The sequence below is a fragment of the Lampris incognitus genome, chromosome 12 (genome assembly GCF_029633865.1).
Source record: "Lampris incognitus isolate fLamInc1 chromosome 12, fLamInc1.hap2, whole genome shotgun sequence".
NCBI lineage: Eukaryota > Metazoa > Chordata > Actinopteri > Lampriformes > Lampridae > Lampris > Lampris incognitus.
The window spans coordinates 16,610,051-16,621,988 of NC_079222.1; the positions used below are offsets into that span (position 1 = coordinate 16,610,051).

Sequence of the window (11,938 nt, forward strand, 5' to 3'; positions counted from 1 at the left end):
GTTAAAACCTCCACTGCATCTCTCCTAAACACCTCCATGCCTCCAGTTTCATCCAAACCACCTGCCTTTCCACTCTTCATCCTCTTCATAGCTGCCCTCACTTCCTCCTTGCTAATCCACCACATTTCCAAATTCACTATCCCCCCTTCATCCAGCCGTCCCTCGCTCTCATTTTCTTCATTCATCAGCCTCTCAAAGTACTCCTTCCACCTTCTCAGCACACTCTCATCGCTTGTCGGCACGTTTCCATCTCTATCCTTCCTCATAACCTGCTGCACATCCTTCCAGCTCAGTCCCTCTGTCTAGCCATTCGGTACGAGTGCTTTTCTCCTTCCTTAGTGTCCAACCTCTCATACAACTCACCATACGCCTTTTCCTTTGCCTTCGTCACCTCTCTTCACTTTACGCTGCATCTCCTTGTACTCCTGTCTACTTTCTTCGTCTCTCTAATTATCCCACTTCTTTGCCAACCTCTTCCTCTGTATACTTTGCTGTACTTCTTCATTCCCCCATCAAGTCTCCTTGTCTTCCTTCCTCTGTCCAGATGACACACCAAGTACCTTCCTAGCTGTCTCCATCACTATTTCTGCAGTGGTTGCCCAGCCATTCGGCAACTCTTCACTACCACCCAGTGCCTGTCTTAACTACTGCCTGAGCTCCACACAACAGTCTTCCTTCTTCAACGTCCACCATTTGATCCTTGGCTCTGCCTTCACTCGCTTCCCTCTTCTTGGTCTCCAGTCATCCTGCAGACCATCATCCGATGCTGCCTAGCTACGTTCTCCCGTCACCACCTTGCAGTCTCCAGTCCCTTTCAGATCGCCTCCCCTACATAAGATATAGTCCACCTGTGAGAACTTTCCTCCACTTATACGTCGCCCTGTGTTCCTCCCATCTTCTTGAAATATGTATTCACCACAGCCATTTCCACCCTTTTTGCAAAATCCACCACCATCTGTCCTTCCACATTTCTCTCCTTGACACACCTACCCATCACCTCCTCATCACTTCTGTTCCCTTCACCAACATGCCCATTGAAGTCTGCTCCAATCACTACTCTCCTCCTTGCGTACACTCTCCACTTCATCCGACTCACTCCTTTCTTCCATCTCACACCCAACTTGCGGAGCATATGAGCTGTTAACATTCATCATCACCCCTTTTTCAGCTTCATACTCATCACTGTCTGACACGCTTCACCTCCAACACACTCTTGACATACTCTTCCTTCAGAAGTACCCCTACCCCATTTCTCCTCCCTTCCACCATAGTAGAAGAGTTTGAACCCACCTGATGCTCCTGGCCTTACTCTCCTTCCACCTGGTCTCTTGCACATACACCCTCTTTTTTTGTTGATATTGCCTCATCTTTTTTATAGTTTGCCCACTTCTTTCCTGTATGCTCTGTGCTGTCCTTCAGTGGAGGATACAGGTGTATCCTACCCAGGAAGTATGTTTGGGTGTGATCATGTTCAGGATCTGACACACCGAAAATGAAAAACATGGCTAGTTAAGCAAGAATGAATGAAACTAGCAATAACACTGCTTAAGCCAAAAGGGTGTTTATAATGCCATAACCTTATACAGGGTGCCCTATAAGGCTGTAACTTACATCACCTGGTTGTCAGGACTGCAGACTTGTGTACTGTACAACTTGTGTACCGTCTTTATGCATGCTCAATAATCCAAGAGAATCGCAGAAAGTTGAATCAGTTCATCTGCACACGTGTATTGAGAGAAACATGTCATTACTCATCTACGTGACCTCTTCAGTCTCAACTGACTGCAGGTATCCCCACCCCTATACAACACACTACACAATACCCCTATACAACGGGATAACGACCGAAAACAGCGACCGGTTTCAGATGCAAATTGCCTTGATGGTAAACTTGTGTACTGTTTTCTACTATCATCTGCGATAAGGTTTATCTTTTGATTAAGATTTAACAAAAAAAAAACTTTCATAAAAAGACAAACAGTTGTGTATATTGAACAGAAAACCAAACTGTGCTGTGTATTGTGGGCTTAGGATCAGTCACAGTTATGACTGGGCCATTGAATCAGCGGCAGATGTCTATTGTTGTATGGAGTAGCATGTTAGATGTCCCAATAGCCTCCATCTTCCCCCACTTCCTTTACAATACTAATCAACTTCACCATGTTACTTCCTGGTAAATGACAAGTGGCATTGTGGGATGGCAGGAGTCCAGGATTTTATTCAAAAAGCCTGAGGAGGCCACTTAGATGAGTGATGAAACGTTCCCCTCTCAATAAATGTTGTGTCCAAATGAAATGATTCAACTTCCTGTCATTTTCTTACCTGGATTACTGAGTATGCATAAAACACAATGAAAAAAAAACTGTTCTACTACAACTTCAAAATAAATAGTTACACTCGATTGTAGCTCAAATAAAAACACTCAAACGACATAACACCTGCATAACCTGTGCATGACAGTAGGTCCTCAGTATTACTAATATTAAATATAACTCATGTTTACTATGGAATGAAGTGTCATGATGAACGCTCTCTGGGTTTCGACATCTTATCCTTGCTGTGCATTTGCCTCTTGGTCCGTTTCATAGCTGGTGGTATGATGCTGTGAAAGTAAAAGCTTACATGCTTCAAAATAGGCTCAGTCATCACTAGGTAGGTCTTAAAACATATAAAGGGTAGGTCTATAAACATATAAACATATCCAGTCCATGCAAACTATGTATATGTGCCTGTGCTCCCTGGGCATGTGATGTGGACTGCATATAGTGACTAGTCTATATCGAGATCAGAGTCCTCATCACTGTGAGTGTGCTGTATGATTGCTCCATTGCAAATTGTCTTTGGGATGAGGACAGGTTTATCTGGCAGAAGGCCATACTCTTGCAGCAGGGCCTCCAGATCAACAGCAAAGAAGTCTTCCCCTAGCTGGTCTGTGACCCGCACAAAATTACCAATCAGGTCCCCACCTTTATAAACCAGTAGGGCTGGCAGAGCGCTACCTCTGAACAATGCGCTGGTGCTTATTGCGGAGCTACGTACGCTGCAAAATTTGACCAGTGGGTATTCCTGGGCTAGACACAGAAGGCTGCCACTCATGGCCTCACAACCTGGGACATCGGGCTCATAGATGTGGATCATGACCACAGTGCTTTTGTCCTCCTTATCCAGGGCCTCAAGGAACTCCTCTCCACTGTTCAGCTCATAGACCTGCTCAAACCGCTTGCCACGGCACAGCTGGCGCCGCATCTCTTCAATGCGCTGCATGCGGTAGTGCTGGAGGAAATCCTCATCATCCTCCTCCTCCTGGAGCATGCTGTATTCCTGTAACGTCATCTTAAGAGGAAGATGAGAAGACAGAAGTAGAATTAAACAGTTTGTCCCAAGAGAAATTTGTCTTGGACATAAAGGGTGGCAATTAAAAATATAAAGATTATAGTGCAGTAACAGACAAAGTGCATAGCAGACAAGTGCAGACATAAAGTGCTTTGAAATACATGCAACACAGTCCCTTATTTCACACCCTCCTTATGTCCTGAGTTTAGGAAATTCACTGATAGAGGGAGGAAGTAGTTTTATACCTGTTCAGGGATCTTTTCCTGTATTTAATTGGAGCCCTGTAGCGTCTACCTGATGGGAGCAGCCCGTATTCTGAATACAGGGCATGAGAGGGGTCAGCGATAACTTTCCTAGCTTGTTTAGCTGTTGTCTTCTCAAACAGCATTTGGAGGGAGGGATGTTCCCTCACCCCCATCACTTTCACTGCTGTGTGGATGTCGTGGCAATTATTTAATTCCCCTCTGACATTAAATGAGGAGCGAGGCAAAAATCTCCTCCAGTATTGTCACACTTTAATATGCTCATGAACAGATGCACAAGCCTAGATACTTAAGTGTGCGCCGATCAGTACAGTACAGTCTCTCTTATGGGGCAGTTGTCTGTTCTCCTTATCTCATGTCTTCCTTCTCACAGCCAACCAAGGCCATCTCTCCAGTTACTATGTACACACTTTGCTACACTCAGTGACTCCCACATATTCCTCTGCTATCAACCAACAGTTAACAATAGGCCTTTATGTCCACATGGAGAAGACACTTTACAAGACTACATTTGTTCTGTTACCCATGAACATTAAGCATCTAGCTAAGCAATGTAGACTAAAGTTAAACATGCTATAAGGTCATACATGGTCAAAGATTAAAAGTAAGCAGACATCACATATGAATTGCCCTCACAGTGGACCAGTCTGTTTAATTGTGAATTTAACTTAACTGATGTTACCAAACCAAGCTAAAATTCCCAAATGTAATATACTCTCTACCACAGCATGACAAAATAACCCTCTGTCCAACCCCAAACACCCTGAGTCTGCGCAAAAAGTAGTCGCTGTTGGATCCTAGTACCTACAGAATTCACATGGACATCCCAAGAAAGATTACAATCAATATATACACCCAAGTATTTGTAAGAATGAACCTGGGTAATATAAGCGTTATGGATCAGTAAAGGAGAATGATCCCCCAGATGTCCTGGATTAAAAATAATTTCTTCTGTTTTCTTAGTGATTACAATGAGATGATGGCCATCACACCATTGTACAAACATCAACCTCTAAACTAAAGCCAAAAATGCCAGTGTCTCCACGTGACTGACTGTTTACACTCCACGCTTCCCTCCCGGAGCCTTCGCTTCTGCCTGTGGTGGCCCTCGACGGTACTTTTCCGCCCGCTGACTCCCTCTGCTTACCTCACCTGTCACTGACCCTCTCCCTGGGAGTTTTCCCCACACAGACTATTATTAGGCATTGTGCCTCTCATCCACACGACATATCTAATAGTAGAAACAACAACAACAACCGAATATCTGAAGCAAATATCTGCAATTTGCATCATATTTGTTGTTCTCCAGTTGATTTGAAATCTGCTTTGACACCAAACAATTTTGGCCTCTTGAATGTGAGATTTCCTGGTAATAAGTCCTTTATCATTAATGATTTTACTGTTTCTAATGATCTGGAGTTATGATTACTGAGACATGGCTGTCCCCAGGGGACACTGTTCCACTGATTGAGGCTAGCCCCACTGATTTTGCATATTTTCATATTCCCAGGCCCTCTGGTAGAGGAGGTGGCCTAGCTGTTTTTTTATAAGTTAGGCCTTAAGTGTCATCCTGTTACTTTAAGTGTTTTACCTCCTTTGAGGTTTTATGTTTTTTTCATGACTGGCCCTCTGGTAATCAGAGTAATCAGTAATAATAGTACAGTACCCTATTAATAAAGTGTGTGTAATCTACTGTGCATAATTATTGGACAGCAGCAACTGTTCAATAGTAACCAAATAAAACAACAACATATAGCTATGCAGTAAATTTTTGCCTTCTGCTTTTTATCCCTACTGCACTTACTTTGCCTTTTATCTTATCCTGTATGTCTTTCTGTTTCTCCTTATCCTTCTGCAAGTCCAGGTCCGAGCGGCAGGTCATGGACAGCTTCTTGATCAACCTTTCCATCTCTTTCTTTTGCTCCTGCCTCTGCTCCACCTCCAGCTGCTTGTACTTCCTCCAGTCGTTGATCACACCCTTTGGTCCTGAGAGGGAACAGCCAGCATATCAGCTTTAACATGAAACCACTGTATGTGCAACTGCATCTCACAGAAAACGAGGGTTCAGCGATTCAGGATAGAGCAACCAGGACAAGGGGGAAACAAGTCAAGTACATTTTTGTTATCTTTGACTTGTTTTTAATTACAAGCATCCATGATGAGTTACTTTACTGCGTGCCAGAGATGGCGGTGAGCAACACAGGATCACCACAGGGGACAGGGCTGTTCCCATTCCTGTTCACCCTTTACACCTTGGACTTCAGCTACAACTCTGAGTCACGCCACCTGCAGCTCTCAGATGACTGCTATTGTGGGGTGTATAAGTGGAAAGTGGAGGGCAGGAGGCAGAGTACAGGGGCCTGGTGGATAAATTTGTGGACTGCTGCAAGCTGAACCACATTGTTCTCGCTATTGTTTATTTTTGTGATATTGTGCCTTTGGATTATGCAAACTGTAATGACACTTTAATTTCCCTCTGGATCAATAACATATTTACCTATATAGCTATCTTAATATATTCAATAAATCCATTGGGAAGGATTTCTAGGAAGAATAGAACAAAATGATTAGGGTATGTAACAGAAATGTACCATGTCACTTTATCTCATGTGAAAACCCGTATGTCGGACTACTATTTATGTTTGTGTTTGCTACCTGTGTTGACAGCACTTCCATCCGGGCTATAGTCTATCTCAGGCTCCAAGACATCAGGATTGCGAATGCTTTTGGATTCTCCATCTTCATCCTCATTGTCACTGCCTTCATCCTCACTGCTGCTATAGTAGTACTGCAGCTTCTCTCCAAGAACCTTGTCATCCAGAGTTGTCATGACTGCTGCTCACCTGAGAAAGTGGGAGGAGAGGCAGAAGTATGTATAACTACTTTTGTCATGGCACAGTGCTAGTATTACAACAACAATTTAGTTACAGATTAGCAGGCCTATTTCAGACACTATATAACCCCATCAAATAATTATGCTTTGCTGTGGAATGACAGATGGCCATCATTTAAGCATAACCAAACCAACTGATCAGCTCAGCAACTGTCCACACAATGGCAAAGGATTATCTTTGAAATAGGACAACTACGCTACATATAGTCAACAGTGAGTGAGTTACATTTGATAATCTAGCTCAAAGCCCTAAAGCGAGATTAAATGGTGCATTAATCCATATGTTGACCATTCCATTCGCAAGAATAGGAGTCGGGGTAGGGAAACAGATCCCGTTCACTGAGCATCACTATGAAAGTGGTCAGGCAGACGAAAAGGCCACGGGGAACCTTGTGATTTTCGCCGATGTTAATCCTTTTACGTCCAGAGACATCACCATCTAACGTCAGCCATTATTATGAAATGTACTTCTAGCTACATGCTATTACAGAGTGGTGAAGTGGCAGTACCACCTGTCGTTGATTTGATAATACACCAGTGGTTGAATATTTCTTACAAGGGGATGTTAAAAGCTTACGAAAAATGTGGCAACGGAGGTTATCTTGACGTCAACACAGCACAAACGGTACCATCCATCCATCCATTATCCGAACCGCTTATCCTGCTCACAGGGTCGCAAACATAAAGTAGGTTAGCTGGGAAGCTTAGTTTAGCACACCGATTCTTTCCACAAGCGCCAAGGGACGCTACGGGAAAGTAAGTACAAACAGAAACCCAAACTGCGAAGCTAAATAAAAAAGAAACCGAGGAGAAAACGCCTGTGACATCTTTGTCGAGTGGCTCGACACCGATCGAAGCATTTGCTAACTAGCGTGCTAACAAATTTGGTTAGCTCGTAACACTAACTTCCTGTCAAAACAAATTCACATCAAACAGACCTTGTGCGATTTAAAAACTGACAGCTTTATAACGCCCATGAATATTTTGAAAATAAATACCGCGGACAATCGACTTTGGTGGTTATACTCCTACCTTTTTGTATTACGACCTCACATTAAACGACGACAGCCACTCAGCGAAACGCTAATCCAAGACAGTTGGCTTAAACCACTTGGCTGTTTTCCATAGAGAAGGACGAGATTCATCGGATTGGACAAACCCCGTCACATGAAGAGTGACGTCATACTCACTGGTGCGCCTCTAAACTTCATCGTTAGAAGGCGCTATTAAACAGCTGATATTCATTCATCCATTCATTCGTTATCCAAACCGCTTATTCTTACTCCGTAAGAATCGCGGGGTCGCGGGGATGCCGAAGCCTATCCCAGCAGTCATTGGACGGCAGGCGGGGAGACACCCTGGACAGCTCGCCAGTCCATCACAGGGCCGACAAACACACACACCATAGGGGCGATTTAGCCCTGACCTACACGTCTTTGGACTGTGGGAGGAAACCAGAGCACCCGGAGGAAACCCACGCAGACACGGGGAGAAGATGCAAACTCCACACAGAGGACGACCCGGGCGACCATGTTACAGGCATGTATTTCTTTAAAGTCCCCCCCCCCCCAGTTTTTCTCCCCAATTGTACATAGCCAATTGCTCCACTTTTACCCACAGACAGAGTGATCACTGATAACGGCCCACAGTTTGCTTGTGAGCAATTCAGGAGGTTTGCAGCGAGCTGAGGTTTTACCCATGTCACATCCACACCCCGACATCCAAAATGGAATGGTAAGGCCGAGTCTGTAAAGAGGTGAATGAATAACGGAGACGGAGACAGTATCGTAGGCGAACGCTCAAATAACGAGTCCAGGGTGTCTTCCTAAAACACCTTGCAACATGTAACTAGTGCCCCCTACCGGGGCTTCCAAAGACAACGCTAGCCAGCTATCACCACATCTCCGTTTCTTTAAAACAACAAAACAAAACATAACTTGTCAGGATGTAGGCTACAACTAAACATAGGCTACTTTAATTTTTTTTAACATGAACCAACAGGATGTACAACTAAACATACGTTGTCTTTTTTAATTTTTTTTTTAATAAACACACTAGCTATCAGGGCCAGGGTGGACTACCTGACCCTGAATCGGAGGATCTCTGGGATTATTCTGCCCATGGGAGTAGCCTCTGTGTTAAACTAGATTAGTCTCAAAGTCTTATAGGTGTATCGGGGGACCCCGCACCCTTTCAGGGTACCGGTGGGGGGCAGGTGGGGGTCCAGTGGGTCGTCCACTGGATCGGGTAGGACAGAGTCAGTGGAGCCACCCCCGCCTGGCTGAGTGACAGTGAGATCCCGGCGGTTTCTCCTCCCTATGCAGCCCCCCACATCAACATAATAGGACTGTGGCGTGTCAGCCTCTCGCTGTACAGTACCTTTTGATTTAGAGTCTCGAACCCAGACACAGTCACCTGAGCCGAGTGCTGGCAGCAGTTTGGCTCTGTGACGAGTATCAAAGTGAGCTTTCTGTTTCAGCTTTGACTGCTGGTCTTGTCCCTTGAAAGCTGAGCAATCAGGCCAGCCTGGCTGGAGGAGTGAAGGGTGGGCAGGCACCAGTGTGCGGAGTCGCCGTCCTTGGAGGAGTTTGGATGGGCTATATCCACGGGCGAGGGGGGTAGAGCGGTAGGCCAGGAGTGCCAGGTATGGGTCAGATGATTTCTTGAAGAGTTGCTTCACAGTTTGAACGGCCCTCTCTGCCACGCCGTTACTTTATGGGTAAAGTGGGCTAAAGGTCACATGAGTGAAGTCCCAGGCCCTTGAGAAAAGATGAAAGGTGTCAGAGGAGAACTGTGGTCCACTGTCTGTGACCACTGTAAGTGGAATACCGTTGCATGCATTCCACAGCTGTCGATGAGGTGGTGGATTGCAGCTTGGCAACCTCAATGAACTGCGAGAAGTAGTCGAACATGATGAGGTAGGTGGAGTCATCTAGAAGACAGAGGTCAGTCCCAACCTTTTGCCAAGGACCGTAAGGGGTGTTTCCAGGGAGGAGAGACTCAGGGGGTTGCAGTCTGTTCTGGGTGCACATTTGGCACTTTTCCACAGCCTCCTGTAGCTGTCTACTGAGTCCTAGCCACCAGACAGAGCACTTGGCCCTCTCTCTGAATTTGGTGATGCCTTGGTGGCCTGCGTGGATTTTGTTAAGTATGTCCGTCTGCATTGAAGCAGGAATAATCAATCTGGTGCCCTTAAGCAGTAGGCCCTGGGCTATGGCGAGGTCACCTGAGACAGCCCAATAAGCCTTGAGTGCATTGTCATGCTTGACGTCGTCTGGCCAACCTTCCTGACAGTAATGAGCCACCTGTCTAAGCAACTCATCAGCCTGTTGAGCCTGTCTGAGGTCCATGAGCCGCTTTTCTGTGATAGGCAGTGAGGCGATCAAAGAATGCACAAACCCCTCAATGAGCTGCTCTTCTACAGGGCCTGAATGCCATGCACCGGTGCTCTAGATAGCACATCTGCTGTGGCCAGGCTCTTTCTAGGCATGTGTGAGATGGAGAAATGGAACCGCATGAGTCTCATTCGAAACCGCAGGATGCGGGGTGACAGTTCATCGAGGTGTTTGGTCCCTAGGAAGGCGAGGAGGGATTTATGATCTGTTTCAACCTGAAAGGTCATGCCAAGCAGGAAGTCCTTGAAATGCTCGCACGCCCACGTTATAGCCAGAGCCTCCTTTTCTATCTTCACATAGCGCTGTTTTGTGGTCGTGAGAGCCCGTGAAACGTATGCCACGGGGTGCTAGTCTGTGTGTCGGCCCCGTTGAAGGAGGACCGCCCCCAGACCATAGGAGGATGCATCTGCCGAGACCTTGGTCTCGTTACTGGAGTCATACAAGCCTAGGCCAGGTGGGGTCGACAGCTCATTCTTTATATCCGTAAAGGCTTGGCACTGTTGTGGGCCCCATTACCAGGAGGTGTCTTTGTTCAGGAAGTCCCTGAACAAATACCTCCCAAACCTCCGTGAGGTTTGGGAGGTATTTCCCCAGGTGTGTCACAAGGCCCATGAAATGTTATGTTTGTCGGCTCTGCCATGAGGGTGAGGGCCCTGACCTTGTCGGGGTCGGCTCTGATGCCCTCTCCATCAATGACCTGGCCCAGGAACTTCACCTGCCTCTTTGAGAACTCATATTTTGTGTTGCGTGTGAGTCCTGACTGATGGAGGTGCTCGAGCACTGCCATGAGACGTGTATCATGTTGGGCCTGTGTAGCCCCAAATACAAGGACATCGTCCATGTGGCATAGAGTCGTTTCCAGACCCTCTAGGAGTTGGGACATGCGCTGTTGGAAGTGCTCCGGGGCCGAACTGATTCCAAAAGGCAATGTTCGGGAGCAGAAGCGGCCAAATGGAGTGATGAAAGTTGTCAGGAGCAAAGATTCCAGACAGTGGGAATTACCAAAATCCTGATTGTGCATCGAGGTTTGTGAAGATTTTAGCATCCTTCAGCTGGCCCAGTGTGGATTCAACACAGGGGAGGATGTGGAGTTCTCGGCGGACGTTTTCATTTAACTTGGTGAGATCTACGCATTTAACTTGGTGAGATCACCTGGCTGTCCGCCTTGGGCACAACTACCAACCTTGCGCACCAAGCTGTGGGCTCTTCCACTCGTGAGATGATGCCCAACTTTTCCATCCGGGTAAGTTCATCCTTCACTCTAGACATGAAAGGGAGAGAAATGCATCTGGGCATGGAGAGAGCGAAGGGTGTTGCACCTGGTTTGAGGGCTATGTGATAACCGCCCTCAAGCCTGCCAATACCCTCAAACAGGATGGGGATGCGCTGTTTTACTTCTTGTTCTAGGCTGCAGGAGGTAGTGTCGACTGAGTTTGGGTCTGCTCGTCACCAGGCTTAGAGCTGAAATGGCGGGGCGGCCAAGTGAGGCCATTCGGAGGACACGGATGACGTACACATTCTGCTGTGTGGACTTCTCACCTGTCATTAAGGTGACTGAAAACCTCCCCCGTACATACAGTGGGATATGACTTGGTCCCTGGAGCACTTTATTAGTCTACTCCAGTGGAGGAGCTGCATGCAGGTCATGGTAAAGGCATTCTAGAATCACAGTCATTACAGCCCCCGTGTCGATTTTGAACTCTGTGCTGTGGCCACACAGGCTGATGTTGGTTACCCATGGCTGCCCCTGACCATCATCTAATGATCCAAGGAATGCAATTTCCAAGAGTTTGTAGGTAAGGTAAGTAATGTCTCGTGGCTAACTTTAGCTAGCTTTGCTGCCTTCATGAGGCTATCGTTAGCATGCTAACGCCAGATGTGTACATCTGTGTATATCTGTAATCTTGTAAATTACACAAACCTCTGAGTGGATTGTAAAGAAGCACCTCTTCTATTGGTGACTGGGTGATTATAGGCACAGGGAGTAGTCTTGACCACTTCTGATACCATGTAGAGGTGAATGAATAACGGGAGACGGAGACAGTATCATAGGC

General features: G+C 46.3%; 1 protein-coding gene across 2 annotated transcripts; it reads right to left on the reverse strand.

Moving 5' to 3' along the window:
- Positions 1-1,545: 1,545 nt before the first annotated feature.
- On the reverse strand, positions 1,546-7,654 carry pdcl (phosducin-like). Of its 2 annotated transcripts, XM_056290921.1 has the most exons (5): positions 7,522-7,557; positions 7,067-7,150; positions 6,252-6,439; positions 5,401-5,582; positions 1,546-3,333 (listed from the first exon to the last, which is right to left on the reverse strand). In XM_056290921.1, the coding sequence occupies exons 3-5, from the start codon at positions 6,424-6,426 to the stop codon at positions 2,770-2,772; spliced, it is 921 nt and encodes a 306-aa protein (XP_056146896.1). In that variant the 5' UTR covers positions 6,427-6,439; positions 7,067-7,150; positions 7,522-7,557; the 3' UTR covers positions 1,546-2,769. The 2 variants fall into 2 exon arrangements, with proteins under 2 accessions (XP_056146896.1, XP_056146894.1); XM_056290919.1 differs by lacking the exon at positions 7,067-7,150 and having other exon boundaries at positions 7,522-7,654.
- Positions 7,655-11,938: the final 4,284 nt, after the last annotated feature.